This window comes from Delphinus delphis, chromosome 11 (genome assembly GCF_949987515.2).
Source record: "Delphinus delphis chromosome 11, mDelDel1.2, whole genome shotgun sequence".
In the NCBI taxonomy this organism is placed as follows: domain Eukaryota; kingdom Metazoa; phylum Chordata; class Mammalia; order Artiodactyla; family Delphinidae; genus Delphinus; species Delphinus delphis.
The window spans coordinates 71,917,384-71,940,991 of record NC_082693.1 but is presented as its reverse complement, the minus strand read 5'-3'; the positions used below and the strand labels follow the sequence as shown (position 1 = coordinate 71,940,991).

At 40.9% G+C, this 23,608-nt stretch overlaps 2 protein-coding genes across 3 annotated transcripts in view; both read left to right on the top strand.

Annotated features, from left to right (window-relative positions):
* Nucleotides 1-23,608, top strand: part of POC1B (POC1 centriolar protein B) — a 107,420-nt gene that overhangs the window by 974 nt on the left and 82,838 nt on the right. For both annotated transcript variants that reach the window (XM_060025341.1, XM_060025340.1), the window contains one exon: nt 20,149-20,320. In XM_060025341.1, coding sequence (XP_059881324.1) covers nt 20,149-20,320 — 172 coding nt within the window. The remainder of the gene's footprint in view (nt 1-20,148; nt 20,321-23,608) is intronic.
* GALNT4 (polypeptide N-acetylgalactosaminyltransferase 4) lies at nt 222-5,257 on the top strand. Its single transcript, XM_060025339.1, has one exon. The coding sequence runs from the start codon at nt 443-445 to the stop codon at nt 2,189-2,191; it is 1,749 nt and encodes a 582-aa protein (XP_059881322.1). The 5' UTR covers nt 222-442; the 3' UTR covers nt 2,192-5,257.

The following is a 23,608-nucleotide window of genomic DNA, read 5'->3' as shown; positions in this document are numbered from 1 at the left end:
GAGATGCATTCGGAGCCAGAGTGGGCCCGAGCTGGGGCCACCTTGGTCATCCCGGCCCACAGCCCGGCCCCGCAGGGTCGCCTGTAGGGCTGGGCCTGGCCGACGACTTTCGCGAACTAACCACCAGGAGGAGTAAGTGGGAAGGGGCGGAGTTTGTCCTCGGCCCCGGGAGGGAGGGGTGTTGGCTGGAGAGTTTGTGAAAAGTTGTGAGACCAGCAGGAGGAAGTGGGGAGAGAGGCCTTGGGGCTGTTCCGGAGGCCGAGCACGGGGTGGTCTTAGGTGACCCCCGGGGAGCCCCCGCGGCTGGAAAGGAGCCGAGCGCCTGCATGAAAGGAGGAACCTGCTGGGAAGTTCGCTTCTACCTGAGCCCGGAATTCCAGCGTCGGGTCCCGCAGCCCTTCCCCTGCGTGGTGGCTCTGGTGGCCGCATCCGCGCCCCAGCAATGAGGATCCGGATGGCCGTGAGGTGGACGTGGGCAGGCAAAAGCTGCCTGCTGCTGGCGCTTTTAACAGTGGCCTATCTCCTGGTGGAACTCTCCGTCTCCACTCTCCATGCCTCCCCAGGAGCCGGCCTTACCAGGGAGCCGGGCCCAAGACAGCTCTCAGACTCCGGGAAGAAAGCAGTGGATTTGTCTCGACCGCTTTATGAGAAGCCCCCTGCAGATTCCCATGCACTTGGGGAGTGGGGGAAGGCCAGCACACTCCAGCTTAAGGAGAGTGAACTGAAGCAGAAAGAAGAACTCATTGAGAGATATGCCATTAATATTTACCTCAGTGACAGGATTTCCCTGCACCGCCACATAGAGGATAAAAGAATGTATGAGTGTAAATCCAAGAAATTTAACTATAGGAGACTTCCCACCACTTCTGTTATCGTTGCTTTCTATAATGAAGCCTGGTCGACTTTGCTCCGCACCATACACAGTGTTTTAGAAACTTCTCCTGCAGTCCTTTTGAAGGAGATCATCTTAGTCGATGACTTGAGCGACAGAGTTTATTTGAAGACACAACTTGAAACTTATATCAGCAATCTCGATAGAGTCCGCTTGATTAGAACAAATAAGCGGGAGGGGCTGGTTAGGGCCCGTCTGATTGGGGCCACTTTTGCCACTGGGGATGTCCTCACTTTCCTGGATTGTCACTGTGAGTGTAATACTGGTTGGCTGGAGCCACTTTTGGAAAGGATTGCTAAAGATGAAACAGCAATTGTTTGTCCTGTTATAGACACCATTGATTGGAATACTTTTGAATTCTACATGCAGACTGGGGAGCCCATGATTGGTGGGTTTGACTGGCGTCTAACGTTCCAGTGGCATTCTGTCCCCAAACATGAAAGGGAGAGGAGGAAATCGAGAATTGACCCAATCAGATCACCCACCATGGCTGGAGGACTGTTTGCTGTCAGCAAAAAATATTTTCAGTACCTTGGAACTTATGACACTGGGATGGAAGTGTGGGGAGGTGAAAATCTGGAGCTGTCTTTTAGGGTGTGGCAGTGTGGAGGTAAACTGGAGATCCACCCCTGTTCTCACGTGGGCCACGTTTTCCCCAAGCGGGCGCCATATGCTCGGCCCAATTTCCTGCAGAATACTGCTCGGGCAGCGGAAGTGTGGATGGACGGGTACAAAGAGCATTTCTACAATCGAAACCCTCCAGCAAGGAAAGAAGCTTATGGCGATATTTCTGAAAGAAAATTACTACGAGAACGGCTGAGGTGCAAGAGCTTTGACTGGTATTTGAAAAATGTGTTTTCTAATTTACATGTTCCAGAGGATAGGCCAGGCTGGCACGGAGCTATTCGCAGTATTGGGATCTCTTCTGAATGTTTAGATTATAATTCTCCTGACAACAACCCCACAGGTGCTAACCTTTCACTGTTTGGATGCCACGGTCAAGGAGGCAATCAATTCTTTGAATATACTTCAAACAAAGAAATAAGGTTTAATTCAGTGACAGAGTTATGTGCAGAGGTTCCTGAGCAAAAAAGTCACGTGGGAATGCAAAATTGTCCCAGAGATGGGTTTCCTGTTCCAGCAAACATTATTTGGTATTTTAAAGAAGATGGAACCATTTTTCATCCCCACTCAGGACTGTGTCTTAGTGCTTACCGGACACCTGAGGGCCGACCTGATGTTCAAATGAGAACTTGTGATGCTTTAGATAAAAATCAAATCTGGAAGTTTGAGAAATAGAAGAGCATAACAGCACTTTCTCGTCCTGAGCTGACGATAGCTTGAGGAAAGTCAAAGAGCCTTCAGAGAGCCTCAGTGAAGATTAAGTTTATCAGCATTCACCCAGTGGTCATCTGCAAGAGCTCTGTAAAAGCTGTGGATCATTTTGGTAAAAACACTGAAACTGGGTACACAGAGAGCTGCTGTTTAATATTTCACAGTGCCTTACTTATGGGTTTTATTTAAGAGCTTTGTCAATATGGTCTCTTCTTAATGAATTTGACTTGAGATACACAAAACATTTAAGTGCCAGACTTAATGTTAAAGAACGTAAAAGTCCATGCAAAACGAGGGATGATTTATTTTGATGGGTAAGTTCACTGCGCATCCCATCAAAAAAAAAAAACAAAAAAAAAAACTCATAAATGTGCAGTTTGAGCTATTGCTATTTTTATTGTACATAGAATTTCAATTTCCTTTAGCCAGCACATTAAATTTTAGGTTTTGTTTATTTTTTTAATTCTAATTTTCCTTTACTCAAATAGAAATCAAGGAAAGTTAATCTTAAGGAGAAAGACCTGGTTTAGACATATGTGTCATTAGATGTGAATTTGAATGTAAGTTTAGAGGTCTTTTTAACATACAGACATCTCAGAAAAATATACCCGTATCTGAATGAAATGAGAGATATTTACATTCCAGACTGCAAACTTGAGCTATTGGACTTAACTGATCTATATTGATACCTCACATCACTCTGATTTTGTAAGCTGTCCTCTCTGTGAACTTGTTTGTGTGTGTAGGGCATTTTCTGATTGCACTTCCTTAAGTTATGAATGTATTGGAGAGGGACTCGTTCAGAATACTGTGCTTCTCTTTGTTAATGCTTAATCACTTAAAGTAAATGCTTAATCACTTAAAATTAACACAATAGAGGACAGCTGCATTTACTGAAATGTGTGAAACTGAAAGTGGGCCCACATCTACAAAAGCTGTGGAACTCTCCTACAGACTTCTTGCTGATTAGGACTTTTAAGGATCAATTTTAAGAAAACAAGGGGAAAAGATAGCCTTGGCAATGGTGGATGCTGCCTTCCAGGTTGTTTTCTGCACCTAACCCTGAGCCTGGTGCTTAGGCAGCTGTCAGTAGTTGTGGGTGAATTGACTGACTGAATGAATGGCTCAGCCGATGATTGTGACTTTGGTCAAGTCATTTGATTGACTTAGTTTGGGCCTCAGTTTCTCATCTGTAAAATGTGGGTGCTGGAGCAGGTCTTGAAGATCTCTCCAGCTCTGAAATGTTATGCTTGTACATTCAGTCACTGTGCAATCTTTACAACACCTTTATTTCCTCCCTGCTAACGTAGGTAATGTTGTTGCGCAACGTTCAGTCCAGTTATGAAGCTGGAAAAAAAGAAATGGTTTTAAAAATTAAGTGAGCTGAGCTCAACTGAAGTGGTTTATTTTGGATTGAATGGAGAGTTGTGGTCAGTGTTTGTATTCATTTTATTTTGACAATTGCTGAACCAATTTTTGTTTTTTATCTTTAATCTTTCCAACTCTAAAAGTTATCTTTTGGGTTAAGGATATGAATATTTTCCAAACTAAATTATGCAAGAAGTAAACATACTTTAAAAAATTATTTTTACTGGTTTTATTCCAATGTTGTATCCAGAATTCAATCACAGGCTGAATTCAGAATTAAATCTTAATTAGTTCATTGTGGTCTAGATTTGTGAAAAATGCATGCTCCATAAAGCATCAGTCCACAGTACTCAGAAGTTGTTTTCGGTGTCTACTTGATGACTTGGAGAGTAGGAACTTTGCAAAATCTAAATTTAAGAAAAGTTTGTAGGATAACCATTTCAAAAAGTAAAATTGCTATGTATTTTGAATATTTTGTTTCTCTTTTGTTTCTTAAAATAAAAATGTGTTAATAACTTTATGTTATGTAGCAAAGAATTGTCCAGATTCCATGTGCAGTGTGCATGGCCCTGGGTACAATTTAGGAGGGTTTGTAATCTGCTCTGATGTGGTTAATTGGCAGCAGATATGCTCCTAAACCCACCCTCACCCCTTGCTCAGTCTGCCTTTTCGTCTTTAAAAATCACCCTTTCTCTTTTTATTTATTTTTGTTGTTCTTCTTAGCCCCCTATCAAATGGGAAACTAAGATTGACATATTCTAAATGTACTTACTGGAATTATTTTTATTCTAGAATCTTGCTGCTCCCATCGAAAAAAAAGGGAGCATTGAAAAGTAAAGCGCTTAATTCTTTATTTACCTTTTGCCTAAATTGCAGGGTGTGACCTGTTAATCTTTTTGGAAGAAATTTTAGGCTAGTGTTTTATTTATATCAGTAATTTGGAATCAGTGGGCTGTTCATTCCTCACAGTAATGTAGGTAACGGAAGAATGAGACCCAATTTTCATATATAGGCATTTCCAATTTAATTCCTAAAATACACTGTAAAACTACAAAGTATATTTTGATTGCCTACTTCTAATTTATTGGTACCAAAGCTCTCTTTTGCAGTAATTAAGAGTTGATCTTTTAATTTATATGCTTAAAAACAGTTTTATAAAAAATTTGGTAGACAAGAAGTTTCAACTTTAAATGGTCACTATGTTATTTAGTGTTCAGTTCTATGAATATGTTGAGTAAATAGTCATTTTTAGCAGCCATTTAAAAAAATGATAATCTGGTCATCTACAGGATCTCTATAACTCAGAATAACTTGTTTGTAAACGAAGATTTGTCTGTGCACCCAGTAGTAGGCTCCTGAGTATTCATTAATTGTTGGCAAATCTCACTTTTCTAGGTTGATGATAGGAGGTTATTTTTCAGTTGTGTAATTTTAGTTGGTTTAGGGTCTCAATTTTAATTAATAAAATACTTAGTTTTGACTTTTTTGTCCTTTTCTATTGATGTTTTAATAATGTTTTAAAATGAGCACAAGGAATGTTGAGGTTCAGATTAATCTCTTTTGAACGATGAATTTTTTTGTGTGTGATGAGCGGTTTCCATCCTTCTTTCCTTTTGTCAATGGTATTTGCAATATTGATTAAGACATATAAAATAAAATGTGTGCCTAATTATTTTTGCAAATGGATTCTGATGATTTTAGTCCCTGGGGTCACTCTTCCTGTGTACACATTTATTGATGGTTATAGAAGTAAGTTAGCTTGTAATTATTTTACTTATTTGACAATGCAGGCAGTAGAATGTTTTAAAAAGTTGAATTTCATGTATTATCTTGCTAAGTGTCATTAACCAGCAAGTATTCTGAAGTGGTGTTAACACTACTCGTGCATTAACTACTCATAAACAAACTGGAAATGATCGGAGATCTCTGGGACAAATTGGGGACACTATAGAAGGAGGCAAGTGGGTACGTGGGCACCTTAGCACAAATTTCAGAACCCTGGGCCGAAAAGAAATGTCTGTCCTGTAAACTGCATAGCTTCCCATTTCCCTCAACCTTCTTTCTGCATCACCCTGTCCCTAAGTGCAATTCCTGTCCACCAGTAGCATCTCTGTCCCTCTTTTAGTGATTCCCTCCAAACACCCTCCACCCCTGCCTCTCCCTGGCCTGAAACACTGCCTGAGCATCACCAGCCCAAGGACTCCGCTTTGTATATCAGATGTCTTATAGCCACGTTTAGGATATGTGTAGTCAAGCTAAACATATTTTCACTGATCTTTTTTTTTATGTACAGTTTAAAACGTTACTATAAATATATGTTATAATCTTCCTAATAATGAGTAATATAATCTTGCTAGTAAGTTTCTAAATGACTGCAACCCTATGCAGATCATTTCATCTCTCTGTGTTTCAGTTTCATGAACATTAGAAAACACTGGAAAATCCGTAGAGACAATATTAGTGGCTTCCAGGGCCTGGGGGAGGCAGGAATAGAGAATGATTGCTAATGAGGATGGGTTTTTTGGAGGGTGTGGTGATGGTGATGGTGATGAGAATGTTCTGGAATTAGTGACGGTGGTTGTACAACTTTGGGCAAAACACTGAATTGTACACTTTAAAAGGGTGAATTTGTGGTATGTGAATTGTATCTCAATTAAAAAAAAAGTTCAGGGGAGAAAAAGAGGCTGGAGAATTTCATGTGTCTCAGAAAAGATTGCTCTTTTCTCTGTCCCTCTGTGCATAGTAGACTTTAAAACAGGCCAGCAGTATTTATTGTTGATACTTGAGTCATGCTGTAATTCAGCAGAATTAAGGAAGTTAGATAAATATGTGAATCTCCGAGCTTCATATGAGGGTGCAGGTGGAAACCAGTTTGTATTGGAGTTTTTTCTTAAGATTTCAAAAAAACCTCAATCCTTTTGAACAGGAGGTAGAGATTATTATAAAAGGTGAAACGAGTTCCCAGAGTATATAATTGTCTGTGGCAGAACTGAAGACTAGAGAACTCCTTCTAACTTGCTAGTTAGTAGTCAGATACTACTTTTCCTTTTGTGCCCAACTTGTTCATTTCCCAGGCTGGCTGGGAAGGGATGTCTGCTGCAGGCCAGCAGTGTCCTCAGCTGTCTGATCATCATTCTAACCCATTTATTTACACTTATCTAATCCTCTTCATAAAAGGAATAGGAGGTACTCTATTTACTTAGTACTCTTTTTTTTTTTCTTTAAAGTTAATTCTGCTATGTGTCAGGTGCTGTCTTATGCTTGGGTGTACATACAGAGATGTACAAAACAGGTGTGCTTCTTATGATGGTATGAAGAATTCACAGTCCAGTGATAGAGACAGATATTAACAAGTAAACATACAAATCATGTGCAGATACAACTTGAAACTGGAAAACAACCAAATGCTGTGAAGAAAAGGAACAGGTTTCTTTGAGGGATGAAAACTGGGGCAAAGTACTTAAGTTTATGGGGTCAAAGAACACTTCTCCGTGGAAGTTAGATTTAGCTCAAGACCTGAAGGAGGAGCTAGCTAGGCAAAGACTAGAGACAATAGAATAAGCAAAAATCAAGGGTGGGAAAGAGCTTGTCCTTGATCAAGGAAATAAAAGAAGGCCAGAATGGGTAGAGCCTGTAAACAAATGAAGAAAGAGAGCTTTGGGAGGTGAAATTGCAGGGGGAGGCCGAGGCAGCTTGAGTTGTCTTTGGAGGCTATAGTGGGTTAAACGGCGACCCCCCAAAAGATATGTCCATGTCCTAATCCCTGGAACTTGTAAATGTGACTTTATTTGAAAGAAAAGGTCTTTGCAGATGTAATCAAGGATCTTGAGCAGGGATCCTCCTGAACTATCTGGGTGGGCCCTAAAATGAGACATACAGAGGAGATAAGAGGAGGAGGCCACGTGAAGTCAGAGATCCGAATGATAGAGCCACTGGCCAAGGAGCTCCTGGAGGCGCCAGAAGCTGGAAAAGGCAAGGAATGAAATCCCTAGAGCCTTTAGAGGGAGTGTGATCCTGCCAACACCTTGATTTTGGACTTCTGGCCTCCAGAACCGTGAGAGAATAAATTTCTGTTGCTTTAAGCCTCCAAGCTTTTGGTAATTTGTTATGGCAGCCACAGGAAACTAAGAGGGCATGTTTTAGGCTTTTGTTCTGAGAGTCATGGAAATTTGTTGAAGGATTTTAAATGAGGGAATGATACAATATGATTTATACCTCAAAAAGATCACTCTGGTTACTACGTGGAGATTGAACCACTGTGAGTAGAGAAATCAGTTAGGAGCTATTATATCAGCAGGAGATGATGGTGGTTCAGACTAGGATGGTGGTCTTCAAACTCGGTGATAGCCTGGGAAAGAGAAATTTGGGAGTTACTAGCATACAAATGGTATTTAAAGTCATGGGAATAGATGAGGTCACCTGGGAAAAACATAGAACAATGAGGGCAAATGGTCCATTTCTGAGTCCTAAGGCTCTCCAACCTTTGGATCAGAAGAGGAAATGAGAAAAGAATCAAAGAAGGAATAGTCGGAAAAATAGGAGGGGAACCCATTATAGTAAGGTATTATGAAAGCCAAGGTGTAGATAGAGTGGAGTAAAAATGTAGAAGAGAGAGAAGAAGATATTAAATAGTCATTAGAAAGAGCGGGGAAGGGAACTATTATAGAATTGAGCACCACTGGGTAGTGTGGAAGATCCGTGTGCAATTAGCGATCATGAATTTATAGTATTTCCAGTCTTCCTGGGAGTGTGTCTAGCAATTCTCACTGGCACAGATACAGTCTCAGAAAAGGCAGAGCGACTGGGATTTTGCCAGAGGAATTTGAAGGAAGGAGGAAAAGTCAAAGGATTGAATATATGTGTAAGAAGGGGTTTATAATTTGGATAAGGAGAGAAGTGAGGATTATAAATCAGATAGTGAAATGAAGATAGTGATAGAGAGCCTCAGTGGAGAACATAGGTCAATGGATTGGAGTTCTGGATGAGTTAGAAGCTCATCCAGAAAAGAAGCTATAAGAAAAGCATGTTGTCAAAGGGTAGTGGGTTTCATTTAGCAATCAGGGAAGTGTTGGTTCTGCTGGCGACAAAATCCAGGGTTTGACCATGGAATGGGCTGCTGAGGAAGCATGGAAGAAAAGGTCTTTGGAGAGGCCTGGTTGTCCCTTTAGTCTGAAATATTCTTCACCACCTCACTCTGGTTGGCTGGCTCCTTCCTGTGCTTCACGCCTCCACTTAAAATGCCACTGATTACTCCATCTGAATAAAGTATTCTATGCCCATGAAAAATTCTCATGTGACATCCTGCTTTATCGTTCATGTCTCTTAGCACAATTTAAAGTGATATGCTTGCCTGCTAATTGACTTGTTTCCCTCTTCTCTGCTTAAATTTAAGCCTATACCAGGGCTCCCTGTTTTACAAATAAAGTAGTTCAGCACAAAGAGGCACATGGACAAGTGCTGGCAAGATAATCATTGGTCTTTGCTTTGGGTGTTATCATGGCTAAAGCAGATTTTGCTGGGAGAACGGTGATAGGTGTACTGTTCACATGGCTTTGGAGAAAGATATTTTCTTCCATTAAGATCCTGTGTCTGAGATGCAGTATAGATTTTAGCACTTGAAAATGCTGCCCGAGTCAAGAGCTCTCCTGCAATTTTCAGATAAGTTTGTGACCTGCCAGCATATTTGATTTTGCATTTATTGAAATGTTCATTAAAACAATGCGTCTACTGAAACCCAAAGAAGTTACTTAAATGAAATAAAGCTTCACACAAACTTAAATTTAAAAAAAAAATTAAGCTCCCTATTCAGAGATTTTTGCCTGTATCGTTACTTAGGACTCTCCCCACCCCGCCCACCATGCCTTACATGTGGTAGGGGTGAGATATCTGTTGAATGAACTAATAATACCAGGAGTTAGAACGGAGAGAAAGACCTGAAGCGTGAAAGAGAAAATGATTGTTGCTTGAAAGGGCTGCAGGGAACTTGATGTCCCCGAGCAGAGTCAAAGTGTAAGTAGGTTAGTAGGAGGAGGGACTTTCAGAGAGGAGGATGTGTATACAAGAGGGATCATGTAGTGGGTGTTTCTCTGGCCTGTGGTAGCTTTGGGGAAGGAGAGCAGGCATGGGTACCAGGGTCAGCTAAGGGGCTATCTGGAGCATTATGGGAGAGAGTGCAGGGTAATTGATGACCAGAGAGGCTGAAGGCTTAAATTCCTGGTCATGACTGGAGGAAACAGCATGAAGCATGGTGGATTTATACTCAGTAGCCTCTTGGAAGGTGGTGAGCTCTTGGGTTTCACAGGATGAGTTGGAAGGTGATCAGAGAGGAGAGGATGGGAAAAAATGACCACCTGTGAAATACCATCCCTCTTTATGCAGACAGAAACTGGAAGTTGAGTAACTTTGCTGAGGCGGTATAGCTAGTAAGCAGCAGAGCTTGGGTGAGCCTGACTTCCAGTCGGCCTCTGGAGCCACACTCTTTTCCATTAGGGCAGTTTCCCAGAGGGGCACACTTAAGTTTATACAAATGTTAGAAGAGTTTAAGAGCATTTTCATGTGACGTGCACAATCTGAGCTGCACTTTAGAAGTTTCCATTTAAAACGATATATTTTAACATTGATGTTGTCACCTTTTCCTCTTTTTGTGTTCAAGGTTACCCTGTCATTGATTCATTCCCTCTTTAATCTGTGGGACGTTTGTAGAGTAAATGACAGTATAGGACAAGTTTATATCTCCTTTTTCTTTCTGAATAGAGGCAGAATGAAATTGTGAATTTTTAAGTTATTTTCCTCACAGTGAAACTATAATTAAAGTTTGCCAGAAATTCTTTTTCTATTCTGGTTCTTGATGGCAACCTGTGTAGCAGATTTACTTAAGTTCCTCCTACTGTTATAGTTTTAAAAATTGCTCCCAAGCGCTAAAGTAAGCTCGGGTACACACTGAGAGGCAGTAGCAGAGTGCAGTATTTCTCAGATGTCCACATATATCAGAATGGACTGAGAAAGTGATCAAAAGTTCAGATTCCTGGGTTTTACTCCAGAGAATGTAACTTACTAGAAATACATGTTTTTCACAAGGTCCCCAAGTAATTCCAATGGGGATAATCAGTAAATCCCCAGAGCTTCTCCAGGCACTGGATTCTTGGTTAAATGCCCCGGCTGTGGAGTCTGATAGACCCAGTTAAACACGGAGCTCTACTCCTTTCAACGTGCGTGACTCTGGGCAAGTTACTTCACCTCACCAAGGCTCATTTCCTCATCTGTAAAAAAGGGATAATAATGGTCACCTACCTCGTTGTGAGGATTATGTAAAAGGATGTTTACCAAGTTCTTAAAAGTACTCGGCCCACAGTGACAACTCGAGAAGGGTTTGTGTTAAGATTGTCACCCCTCATCGAGATACAGAATTTGAATACGTTAAATTTCTCCACATTGTCATTACTAAAGATTATTCTTAAAGCAGTCACAACTCCTTTGAGACTCTGCTTACACCAGCAAGCTAACTACTTAGTGTCAGCTAGCAAGAAAATTATTCCCTCATTCAGACAGGAATTTTAAGTCAGTGCCATCACTTAATTATACTATTACATAGTGCTTGGATTGTACAAACAATTCTGAAAGTATTAGATAGGGTATTAAAGTTTATCTAGTTACGGTTAGAATATTATCTTTTTATTGTGCAACCATCTCCCTTCTGTCTGGGTTTATGGATGTGTATGCCTGGGGATTACATTTTATTTTTCTTTTCTTAAAAATACTTATAGTTGGGCTTCCCTGGTGGCGCAGTGGTTGAGAGTCCACCTGCCGATGCAGGGGACGCAGGTTCGTGCCCCGGTCTGGGAGGATCGCACATGCCGCGGAGCGGCTGGGCCCGTGAGCCATGGCCGCTAAGCCTGCGCGTCCGGAGCCTGTGCTCCGCAACAGGAGAGGCCACAACAGTGAGAGGCCCGCGTACCGCAAAAAAAAAAATACTTACAGTGAACTCCTTCTCTTAGATTTCCTTAGAAGATTTCCTTGTTTATATTTTCCTGAAGAAGGTGGTCCAGTGTTTCTGTTGTGAACCAAAGACCACCATGAACCTGGAAATGCAACAGAAAGTACAAAATCATGGTGCCCTCAAACTAGAGAGCTGAGTTTCATTCTGGTAGTGGGTTTTAAAGCAGAACATAATGAGGGTAGGAAATATATTGAGGGACTTCTGCAATAATTGAAAAATTCAAGAATTTCTATATAGAGGTGATTGAGTTATTAGGACTCTCTTGATTATGGAATGAAAAGGCCTAAGAGGAATATAATCCAAATTTATAAAGTTGTGAAAGATACTATATTATGAACATGGACCTTTTTAGTAAATTCTAAAATATGTACTCTTTGACCCATCAATAATTCATTTGGGCATTTATCACAGTGTTATTTTGCATATGTCAGAAATGACACATGTACATTGCAGCATCATTTGTAAACAACCTAAATAGGGTAGACTGCTTAGATAAATTAAGGTATAGCTACACCATAGAATACTATGCAGCTATTAAAAAGACTAAGGCCAACTTCTGCCTCCAGACACGATAGTAACTGGTAACCAAACTTGCCCTCCAGCTGAAAACAACTGTAAAATGAGACAGAATATATGAGGCAACTGTTTTCGGGCATTGAGCAAACAGGGAATGTAAACCGGTGATCCTTGCAAGAAGGAAACACCTTCTTGCAACGAAGGTGAGCTCCTCCCTACTTGGCTTTCTCCCCGGGGGCACTCTTCCTGCTGCACAGCAGAGGTAGAGCAAAGCAGAGCAGAGGTCTTAGTTCTTCTGCCTGTGTCCGGGCTGAATGCGTGTGGCAGGGTTCCTGAGAAGCTGCTGCTGAGTGGGGTACGTGGCCTCAGATGTCTGTGGGGCCTGCTGCAGTTTTGGCTGAGGTGCAAGTTGAGAGAGTGTGAGGTCTAGCGGAGACCCCTTCCTGCCGGGCTGAAAGAGGAGTGGTGAGCCCAGTGACCATGCCGGGCTAGAGCGCTCCAGCTCTAGCTCAGACAAAGGGGAGATCTTGCCCAGCATCTCAGGCGAGACACCAGGGAGGCCAGGCCTTAGGCATCAGGACCGCATCTGAAATAAAGGGCATGCCCGAAAACTAAATTTAAAACTGAAGTAGATTTGCTCTAATAAAGAATAAAACCAAGGCTGGCAAGATCAAAAGGAGTAAAACTGCACCCTGAACTCTAGTTAGTAGCACCGCTTTTTGCAGGGGTGTGGGTTAGTGATTCTGAAACCGTTTGCGTGCTCTAGACTTGAACAAAAATATATTGAGTGTAACGTGAGCCAGATTTTTTACTGTGGGGGAAGAGAGTTATAAATGTAAGAAGAGGGAGGGCTGGAATGTATTTGGTGCTGTTAGATGGAATTAGAGTTATCAATATGAACTCATGGTTTTTAATATCTTTATCTTCATTTCTACATATTGATAGATACAGCTTTCTATTTATATCTGCTTTCTTAGTTCTGCCTGCTGAGATTTCTATTTATACCTTATTTCTTAGTTCTGTTAGCTGTCACAGCAGTAGCAATGAGCAAACATAGTTTCCAGATCTTGGTTTCTAAATACCACTCTCTATTAAGAGGAATCAGAGCTTCTTGGGGAGAAAAGACCTATTCCAGGGCTGGAGCAGGGAAAGTACATCTTGGAACATCTTGTAATTCTATAAGTAAGGAAGTATTCAAAATGATGGACACATATCAGAAGGACACAGAGGCCAGCTTTAAGGGGCTCTTACTAGCCAAATCTGGAACAATATGAGTCAAAATAAATAATGATAGCTTTGAATTATAACCCACTGAGTAAAATAATCTGAGTTCACACTGATACGAACAAGTATCTGAATAAGTAGATAAGTGGAGAAAAAGAGAAGATTCTTCCTTAAAGTAACAAATTAACAAATTAAACATTAGTTCATTAATTAAACATTAATTAGTAAACCATAGGAAGAATAATGGGTTGGAAAATCATTGAAGGATGCTAAAATTAGTGGGTGATGGACTTCCCTGGTGGCACAGTGGTTGAAAATCCGCCCACCAATGCAGGAGACACGGGTTCAAGCCCTGGTCCGGGAAGATCCCACATGCCGCGGAGCAACTAAGCCTGTGCGCCACAACTGCTGAAGCCCACGTGCCTAGAGCCCATGCTCCGCAACACACAAGAGAAGCCACCGCAATGAGAAGCCCACATACCGCAAAGAAGAGTAGCCCCCGGTCTCCGTGACTAGAGACAGCCCTCTCACAGCAACAAAGACCTTACGCAGCCAAAAATAAATAAATTAATTAATTAAAATTAGTGGGTGACAGTTTATTGAGGAAGAGGATATTTATATAGTTTACAGTATCTCCCGAAAAAATACTAATTAATTACAAAGTGGAAAAATACTAACTTTACAAGGCAAAAACTACCTAAGCCAAGTGATCAAAGTTAATCTCACCAGTACTGGGACAGATACCAAGCGTACCCTGATATGATGCACTGATAAGGGCACAACATAATTTTTGTGGTGTTCTTGTCAAAAGTGTATATCCTGAATCTAATGGCAAGGAAACAACAGGAAAAAAACAAACTCATTAAAAAATATCAGATTTGTGATTACCAGAGGCAGTGGTGGGGGAAGGGGGATTTGGATGGAGGTCGTCAGAAGGTACAAGCCTCCAGATGTCAGGTAAATAAGTACTAGGGGTGTATAACTATAATTGACACTGCTGTACGTTGTATATAAAAGCTGTTAAGAGAGTAAACTCTTAAGAGTTCTCATCATGAGGAAAAATATTTTTTTCCCTATTTCATTACTGGATCTCTATGAGATGGTGGATGTTCACTAAACTTACTGTGGTCATCATTTGATGTGTGTAAGTCAAATCATTATGCTGTACACCGTAAACTTATACAGTGCTGTATGTCAATTATATCTCAATAAAACTGGAAGAAAAAAATCCAGAAAAAAAAGTAATTTGACACACATATTTGCTTAAACACACGGGAGGATACTCAAGGAAATGAGTATCCTCTCTCCTATGTGCTTAAACAAATATGTTAACTATGCCTCTAGGAAGGGAAACCAGGTGGCCAAGGGCTGGAAGGAAATTTGGTAAATACTCTTGTAATACTAGAATTCTGCATCATATACATTTATTACCGTTAGAAAAGATAATTTAACAACAAATGCAATAATTGGGAGGCAGTACCATCTCTTTCCAGAAAAAGGTATTCCTCGCAAAGCAAACCTCCAGTTAACTGTAGTTGATTTTGGTTAAATCAATGAGAGAGCTCGGGTTGAGGAAAGAAAGTTATTGCTACTTAAGGTGACGCAATAACTGTTGGCCTTTTGGACATTATGGAGAGCAAACCATTAGTATGCTCTTTGTTGTCACCTCCAGAGACCTGACACTGGCCTAGGTGACTGTGGACTTCGTTCTTTCTTTTGTCCTAATGAGGATTTCTTGAAACAATAGATTATTGTTATAAAATATAAATACTTTTTTTTTAAATGGGTAGATTTAATGGTTAAATTTTTAACTTCCTCCCTTTGATAGTTTATCTTAAAATAGATGAGTCAGATGACGATTAGGTACAAGCTTTGACATTTTAAATGATGTGGTAATGTTTATAGAGGGTGTGGTTCACTAGAAATGTATGAAAGCAAATTCCAGGTTGACACTGTACAACATTGACACCAATAATCAAACACCTTTTATTATTGTGGTATTAGGGTTTGGTGGCGCAGGGTTAAGGAAGTAAGGAGGGAAATTCAGTGTTGGTTTTCAGAGTTTCCAATAAGAATGCATTCATGGGCTTTTTGTAGATTGTTAGTCTTTTTTTCTGTTTTCTTGAAATTTGGAAGAAAAAGTAGAGTGTACCCTGAGCCACACAGTTGTAATTGGGACATCCCTGCTTCTAGTGTTTCATAATTATTAGGGCTTGGAAATGCCACCTTGCTGTAAGGTTTTGTTGTCCTTTAAACCACGCGTTCATCCTGCCCTCTCATCACTTCTCTTTAGCGGGTCTCAGGCTGATAATAGCCAAGTGTTGCTTTAATGTAGCCATCAACTCTAAATTTATGATTTTTGAGCATCTACTCTGCTTAAGATGTCCTTTTCCTTTTCTGACAAAATATGTAAAGGCTCAAGTCCTGTGGCACCTTCTCAGTTAAGTGTCATGTTCTCATTCCTCTGGCTCTGCCCTCTGCCCCTCCCCCCCACCCAGCCCATGCCACCCCTAATCAATTGTTGCTTCACCATGATCCTATAATAACATTTTTTCTGGTCCTTGTCATATTAAACATTAGTGACCCTGTAAACCTTCAGTGAGTTCATGGATCGATTGTGTATTAACTCCCTCCACTGCCTCCCTCCCATTTTCTCCTCCACCCACACCATTCCAGCTTTGATCCCACCACTTCACTGAAACAAATCTTGTTGCCAAGCCAACGTTTGATCCTCGGGCCTAGGGCTGGCTTCTTGGGCAAATGACCTGTATCGTTGTGTAGGTCTCATACTTGGTTTAATGCTCTGCTATCATGGTCTTGAAATTCTTAATGATTTCCCACAAGGGCCTCCACATTTACACTGGACCCCCCAAATTATGTAGCTGGTCGTGTTCAGGCCTGATCTTAACCAGATCTCTTCAAAGCACTTCACACAGCCCGTCAGCCTCTTGGAACACATCCTGAATTCCTGGACACCAGTCTCCTTGCCCCCTCCCCCTCCATTTATGGCTCCTTCCTGTCTCTCCCTTCTCTCCAGGTTAAGTATCTGCACCCTCTTCTTTATCTAGATTCACTGCCTGAGTGATCCCATCCAGTTTCCAGTCTTTAATGTATTATCTACACTGTTGCTGCTGACAGTAACACAAATTAAAACGACAGTAATAATAGCTACATTTGAGCGTTTTCTATGTGCCACGCATGTCTTCTGAGTATTATTTCACTTAATACTTTAAATGCCTTAATTTCATTAAATCTCTCTAAGATTTACCTGGGTGCGCACGCCAAAAGCTGGGCACCTTTGTTTCTTTTCTTTCTTTCCCCTTCACATCTAATGTGTTTGCAAGCCTTGTGGACTCCCGTCTTTATGATATATCTTGGTTTTGACTGCTTCTACTATTTCCATAGCCTTCAGCCTAGTCCAAACCACCACCTTCTGGCCGGATTATTACAATAGCCTCCTGAGTGATTTCCTTCTTCCTGCTGTGCATACTCCACACAACAGCCAGAGTGAGATTTTTTGTTCGTTTCGTCTAAACATTTTATTAAAGTGTAAGATATGTACCACAATTGGACAGCTTGCAGAATTTCCACAACTGTGACATGCCCATTTTGCCAACATCCAGAGTGAGAAGCCCTCTTGTGCTCCCTTCTAGCCACTGTCCTCCCTTCCTACCACCCACATGATCTCTATGCTGACTTCTAACTCCATAGATTAGTTTTGCTGCTTCTTGAACTTCGTATAAATGAAATTTAATTACACGTTAGGTGCACGGCATGAATATACCACAGCTTTTGTATCTGTTTTACTTTGATGGACAGTTGGGTTTCTAGTTTTGGTCTTCTTTGAATAGTACTTCCACAACATTATTGTACATGTCTTCTGCTAAACATGCATAAGAATTTCTGTAGGTATATACCTAGGCGTCAAATTCTGAGTCAGATGGTAAGTGTACATTCAGCTTCAACAGATTTCAAAACAATTTTCCAAGGGTGCTTAAAACGACCACCATTATTTGAGAGCTCCACTTGTTACACATACTCACCAAGATTTGGTACTATTTATCTCTTTTATTGTAGCCATTCTAATGAGAGTGTAGTGATATCTTATTTTGGTTTTAATTTGCACTTTCCTAGTGACTAATGGATTTGAGCACCTTTTCATATGTTTATCGGCCATTTGCATAGCCTCCTTTATGAAGTGCCTGTTTAAGCCCTTTGCCTATGTATTTGCCTGTCGTATTTTACTGCCTTTCCTTATTGATTTGTAGGATTCTTTATATATTCTTTATTATATGTTGGATAAATGTATTGTAAATATCTTTTTCGTCTCTGTGGCTTGCGTTTTCACTTGCTTGGCGGTATCTTTCAATGAGCAAAATTTCTTAATTTTAGTGTAGTACAAATTATCATTCTTTTCTTTTAGTAATTTTAGTAATTTAGTCATTTTCCGGTATTATCTAAGCAATCGTTGCCTACCCCAATGGCCATGAAGATATTCCCCTAAGTTCTCTCCTAAAAGCTTATTGTTTTACCGATCACATTTAGATCCGCAATCCATGCGGAATTACTTTTGTGTACAGTATAGTGTAGAAGTCAAGGTACATTTTTTTTCCTTGTGAATACCCAGTGGACCCAACGTCATTTTTGCAAAGATCATCCTTTTCTCACTGTCAGAGCGGCAGTTTTCTTAAATCAGATCACAAGGTCCTCCTGCTTATAATCCTTCAGTGGCTGAGAACTAAATACACACCTCTCACCATGGCTCCTTGCTGGCATCAGCTTCTCTCTGGGCTTCCATCCCATGTTCTCTTTTTCTCCCCTCCCCTGTGGACATGCTGGTCTCCTTGCTGTTCCTCAGGTTGACAAGTGCATGGCTGTCTCAGGCCCTCACATGTGGAGCCCTCCTGCCCAGAGTGCTCTTTCTTCACGTCTTAGCCTGGATCACTCCTCGTTTCACTCAAGTCTCTGCTCGCATGTCCCTTCCTTGGAAAGGACCACTAACTACCCCATATAACATTAAGAATATGGTCAAAAGGTTTAAGCTTCCACTTATAAGTACTAGGGATGTAATGTACAACATGATTAATATAATTCACACTGCTGTCTGTTATATGTGAAAGTTAAGAGAGTAAATCCTAAGAGTTCTCATCACAAGGAGAACAAATTTTTTTTTCTTTTTCTTTAATGAGAAATATGAAATGATGAATATTCACTAAACCTATAGTGGTAATCATTTCATGACGTATATCTCAAACCTGGAAGAAAAAAAAATAATATATAAAAGTCCTCTGAACATGTATGATATTATAGTCTAATGAAGCATCTCCTGCTCTGTTGTGATTCCCTGAGGGCGCGAGGTTGTGTCTTACTCCCTTTTGTAGCTCTTGTTTGTAGCATACCTTAGAACTCAGAGTCCCCAATATAATGTACATGATAATTCATTGTTTTCCCTAGTTTGTCCACATTAGCCCCAGATAATTCAAACTCTGATTTATTTAATAATTTGATGAGCTGTAATGGAATGTCAACTTTTTGTACTTTTAAAAAAAGGGGGTAGTATACAGCTTATAAACTCACTTTAACTATTTTACATGGAAACATTGCGTAGGCCAAGTCCAAATGAATTTTATCTATGGCTAAGGAACTTAGAAGGTTTTCAGTGACTTTATATTTCTCTTCTAACAGTAATACTAATTGTATTTCAAGTTTATAAAGTTTTTTTTTTCTAAACATTCTACAGTCTAGACTTAGTGATTCTCATTGACCTGGTTCCTCTCACTGGGGCTATTTTGGGGCTACATGAATATATAAAATTTGGTTTTAGGGCAAGAGTTAGATCTATCTTTCATTTGTTTATTTCTTCATTCCTTGTTTAAGGCATTTATTTCCACTGTTGATTTCATTTGTTTTCCTTTTCTTAAAGCCTTAAGTTAATGTCTGAAACACATGACTCTTTTATTAATTGTAGAATGTCATAACAGAGCAAAAAGTGTGTTTTAAGATTACCTTATCTAGCTATAAAAGACATTACTGGTCAATTAACAAAACTGGAAAGCAGTAGATTAAAGTACTGTCACTGGTAAATTTTCTGAAATTGATTATAGTGCTATTGGTATGTAAAAGAATATCTTTATTCTTAGAAAAATACACTTAAGTATTTAGGAATAAAGGTGCCATGATGATGAATTTACTTACCCCAGAATCGCTTAGGAAGAAAAAATTGTGTGTTTGTATGTGTGCCCACACATACAGTGCTTGTGTACAGAAAAAGAGTGCGCACAGGAGCAAATTATAAACCAAATGGGGCAAAATAGTAACAACAGGTGGATCTGGTAAAGGGTATATTAATGTTCTTTATACTATTTTTATGACTGTTCTATAACTGTGAAGTTATCTCTGCATAAACAGTTTAAAAAAATCATTCTCATCCAGCCCTCTCAGGAAAAGCATTCAGTCCTTGTGAAACAAAGATTAAGTTACTTTCGCAGTCAACCTGAGAGAGACAGAACTGACTCCTACTCCTGTGTCTCTGTTGTATTGTGCTGCCTTCTTCTAGTAAATAGTCATTGAGTTCTAACCAAATACAGGGGCCAATAATCCTGCTCTGTCGCTACATAGGACACAGCCAAGCTTGCATATTAGTGATGTGGCTTTGGGTTTCTTTTACAAATTTTTTGCCATTGCTTGGTCTGTCTCACAACCTCCAGGCCCCTCTGTTACCTGGACGTCTTGTTCTTAGATATGCTGCCATTGTAATGAGACATGCCTACATTTGTGTTTTAACACACAGTGGTTTTGTTCTTCTATTTCTTAATAGCTACCGGTTCTTGGGATACGTTTCTCATGCTGTGGAGTTTGAAGCCGCAAGCTAGAGCTTTCAGATATGTGGGTCACAAGGACATTGTAACCAGCGTGCAGTTTTCTCCACTTGGAAACTTACTGGCATCTGCTTCACGAGACAGGACCGTTAGACTCTGGATTCCTGATAAGTAAGAGAAACGAACACCTGTTATGCTCTGGATTTAGAAATGTGAAAGAATACTGGAGGCGGGCTGTTCCCTGTGTGCTTCTTGGAATGCCCACACCCCTAGTTACCTGCACATCTTTAGTCTGAGTCACAAACAAGGTGTACTGCCCTTGTCGTAAAGTCAGACTATTTCATTACCGTTTTTTCCTCATCTTTAACTCATAATTGTGTCTTCTGTTTGAAAACTATTTCTAACCATGGAAATATGCTTAATATGTCCTAAGGTTTTCTTGGGGCGGGTGGGGCGGTGGTTAGGAAGGGTGATGGTTATCAATCCCTTTATAAATCTGATGTAAGCTTTAGATCGTCCTCCAGAGGGATATACATCAGCCTGTCTAATCAAGACAGTTTATTAACCTACTACCACCCATCGCGGATCCTTGAGGGGACTTTGAATCTCTATTAAAAACCCCGGGGCTAGCTATTCTTTGATGCATATCATTCATTTGGGCTCCAGAATTTTCTTGTTAAAGAGAATTTCTGACAAATGTATAAACCTCATTGCATTTGTGCATAGTCCTATCCTGTCATAGCAAACCTCTCTATAAGAGGTTTTTTAAATCCTAGCTGATAGCCCATCTATTTTAAGCAATTATTGAGCCTTGATTATTTTAAAAGTTCTTAAACTCTTAATTATAAAGAATTTCAAGCATACATGAAAATAGAATGGGTGACGTGACAACTCCCTCCCCACATAACCATCCCCCATATCCAGCAGTTATCAGTGTTCTGTCAGTCTTGTTTCATCTGTTCCCCCGTTGCCACACACCTTTTTTTTTTCTTTTCTGGAATACGTATTATTAGAACAAATCTCACACATCATATCATTTCCTTCATAAATACTTAGGATAATAAGAAACGAGTGTTTTTCTTCACTCTGTTGTGGCAGGATTTGATTTGTGGTACGTGTCTGAAGAGGCTCAGGCACTCGCAAATGAATGAAAGTTCCAGGGGCATTTCCCTGCCAGTGGGCACTTTCTTCCTGCCACTACCCAAAGGATCTCCATACTGAGAAATCTGAACGTTATCCCGAGGTAGCAAACACTACTGAGGAGAAGTGACGTATTATGATACTGCAGATGGCAATGTAGAGGGAACTGTAAGGACAAGAGGCTGATTTGGGGTCCAAAAGTGAAAGCATTTTTTAAAATCCTTCACTTTAGGAATTTAGGACTAGTGGTTTGTTATTCTCAGCACAGCCTGTCTCCCATCGCTAATTCAGGGAAATCTCAGTAAACTGCACGAGGGTAGATGAGGTGAAAGCACACTGAATCATTAACTCGTACTGGCTAATCTAAGTACAACAATTAGGCTTGTGTAGACGCGTCTAGTTCCTCTTCCTAAGTCAGATCACAGTGGTGCCAGGGCAATAGTGGGTCATGGCAAGGAGAAGGAAACTAACCAGTTACCTGTTGCTGCATAACAGTCCTCAAAACTTAGTAGCTTAATACAGTAACTATCATTTCTCACAATTTTCTGGGTTGCCTGAATGACTCCTCTGCCCCATTGATGTTGGCTCTTACTCACGCAGCTTCATTAAGCTGGCAGCTGGGCTGGCAGGTCCAATGCCTCCCTCATACACCTGTGGCCTTAGTGCCGGCTATTGGCTGGGGCACCGTGGTCCTCCAGCACTATAAGGACCTCCTTACAGCGTGGCAGCTGGATTCTAGGATGGTAAAAGCCAGAGCTGCTAGACTTTTTAAAGGCTGGTCCTGAAACTTGCACAGTATGTATCCCTTCTGCCACATTCTGTTGGTCAAAGTAAGTCACAGCGCCAGCCGAGATGCAAAGGGAGGAGAAATCGATGGATTCCACCTCCCATGGGGAGGAGTGGCGTGTGTGCACAGGGATGAGGGGAATTGTGGGCAGCCGGATGAGCAAACACCAGAATTGGTGACGGGAAGGCTAAGAAAGCATAGTAGGAGCAAGTTCGGAGGCAGGTCTGGCCTGGCGTTATCACAGTCGGCAGTCAAGAGAATTTGGGCGGAAAGGGCAGGTGAACGTGTGGGAGGTGGAAAGCCCGTGTGAAGGCAACGTGAGGAGCTAGAAACCAGTTAAGCACCAGCACAACAAACACTAGGCACTCTTATCTCGGTTTCCTAGATGCTTCCTGTTGAGACCGGACCCGGATCTGGCTGTTGGGCCAGCCTGTAGCCGAGAGGAGCGGCTTTTAGAAAGAATGCAAGCAGGAAAGCCTCCTGCAGTATGGAGTGCAGAAGAAAGATCAGGGCAGACTTTGATGATACCAGCTGTCTCTTGGCTTCCTGGCTATAGCAGATGCCAAGTCTTTTCTTTGTTTTCTCTAGGCTTTATGCTTAAAGTCAGGCCATACTGTACTCCTGACTTCTACTCAAAGAACTTTCCCTTGAAACCTCACTGACCTAGTAGTCCCTGAATTCTCCCTCCTATTTTGTTTCTGAATATTGATTTTAATTATTCTTGGTATGTCATATATCAGGTGATGGAGATTTATGGCAAAGTCACCTCTGCCTTCTACAGGCCACTGGAAGGGAAAGCCAGGATGGATCTAAGAACCATTAAGTATTGACTCTTCCCAGCAGAATTCAGCAAAATGTACTGAGTTCTTTTTCCATGCCTGACATTGTGCTAGATGCTGGTCTTTTAGAGATGAATAATCAACTTTCCTGTCCTCAAAAAATTACTGCCTAATAGGAGAGAAACAGGACTATTTTAAAACAAAAATTACTGTATAATGTAATAAGCAAAATAGCTATAATAAAAAGGGAACAATTAAGCCTGTCTGGGTTGGTCAAGGGGGCTTTGCTGGTAGGGGAAAGTAGTCAGGCTAAGAAAGCTGTAAGTACAAAGCCAGAGGTGTGTTTGAAGCAGTGAGACTGTTGTAAGAGTACAAAGGTCAGTGCAGTGGCAGGATGTCTCGCCAGAGAGCTTGGGCGTTGTACTTTTTCTTGGAGAGCAGCCCATGACACGTTTACACTGGGATTTACATGCTTAGAATTATACATTTAGCAAGGCTGTAAGCACAGTATGTAGGTGACTGGAGGGAGATGAAAGATTAGAGCAGGGAGACCAGTTAAGAGGCTTTTGCAGTAATCTAGGTGAAGGATATTGAGGGTATGTATATCTACCTTAATGCAAGCATAGCTGGGATGGAAAGAAGAGGAGGGATTCAAAAGATATTTAGGAGGTGATAGCAGTCTCACTATCACATTAAATAGGTTGCTGACCTGTCGGATGTTGGGGAGGAGCTGAGTGTAACTTCCAGGCTTCT

Excerpts from the sequence above, each read along its gene's own strand:
- GALNT4 (XM_060025339.1), top strand. The coding sequence starts at position 443 with ATGAGGATCCGGATGGCCGTGAGGTGGACGTGGGCAGGCAAAAGCTGC.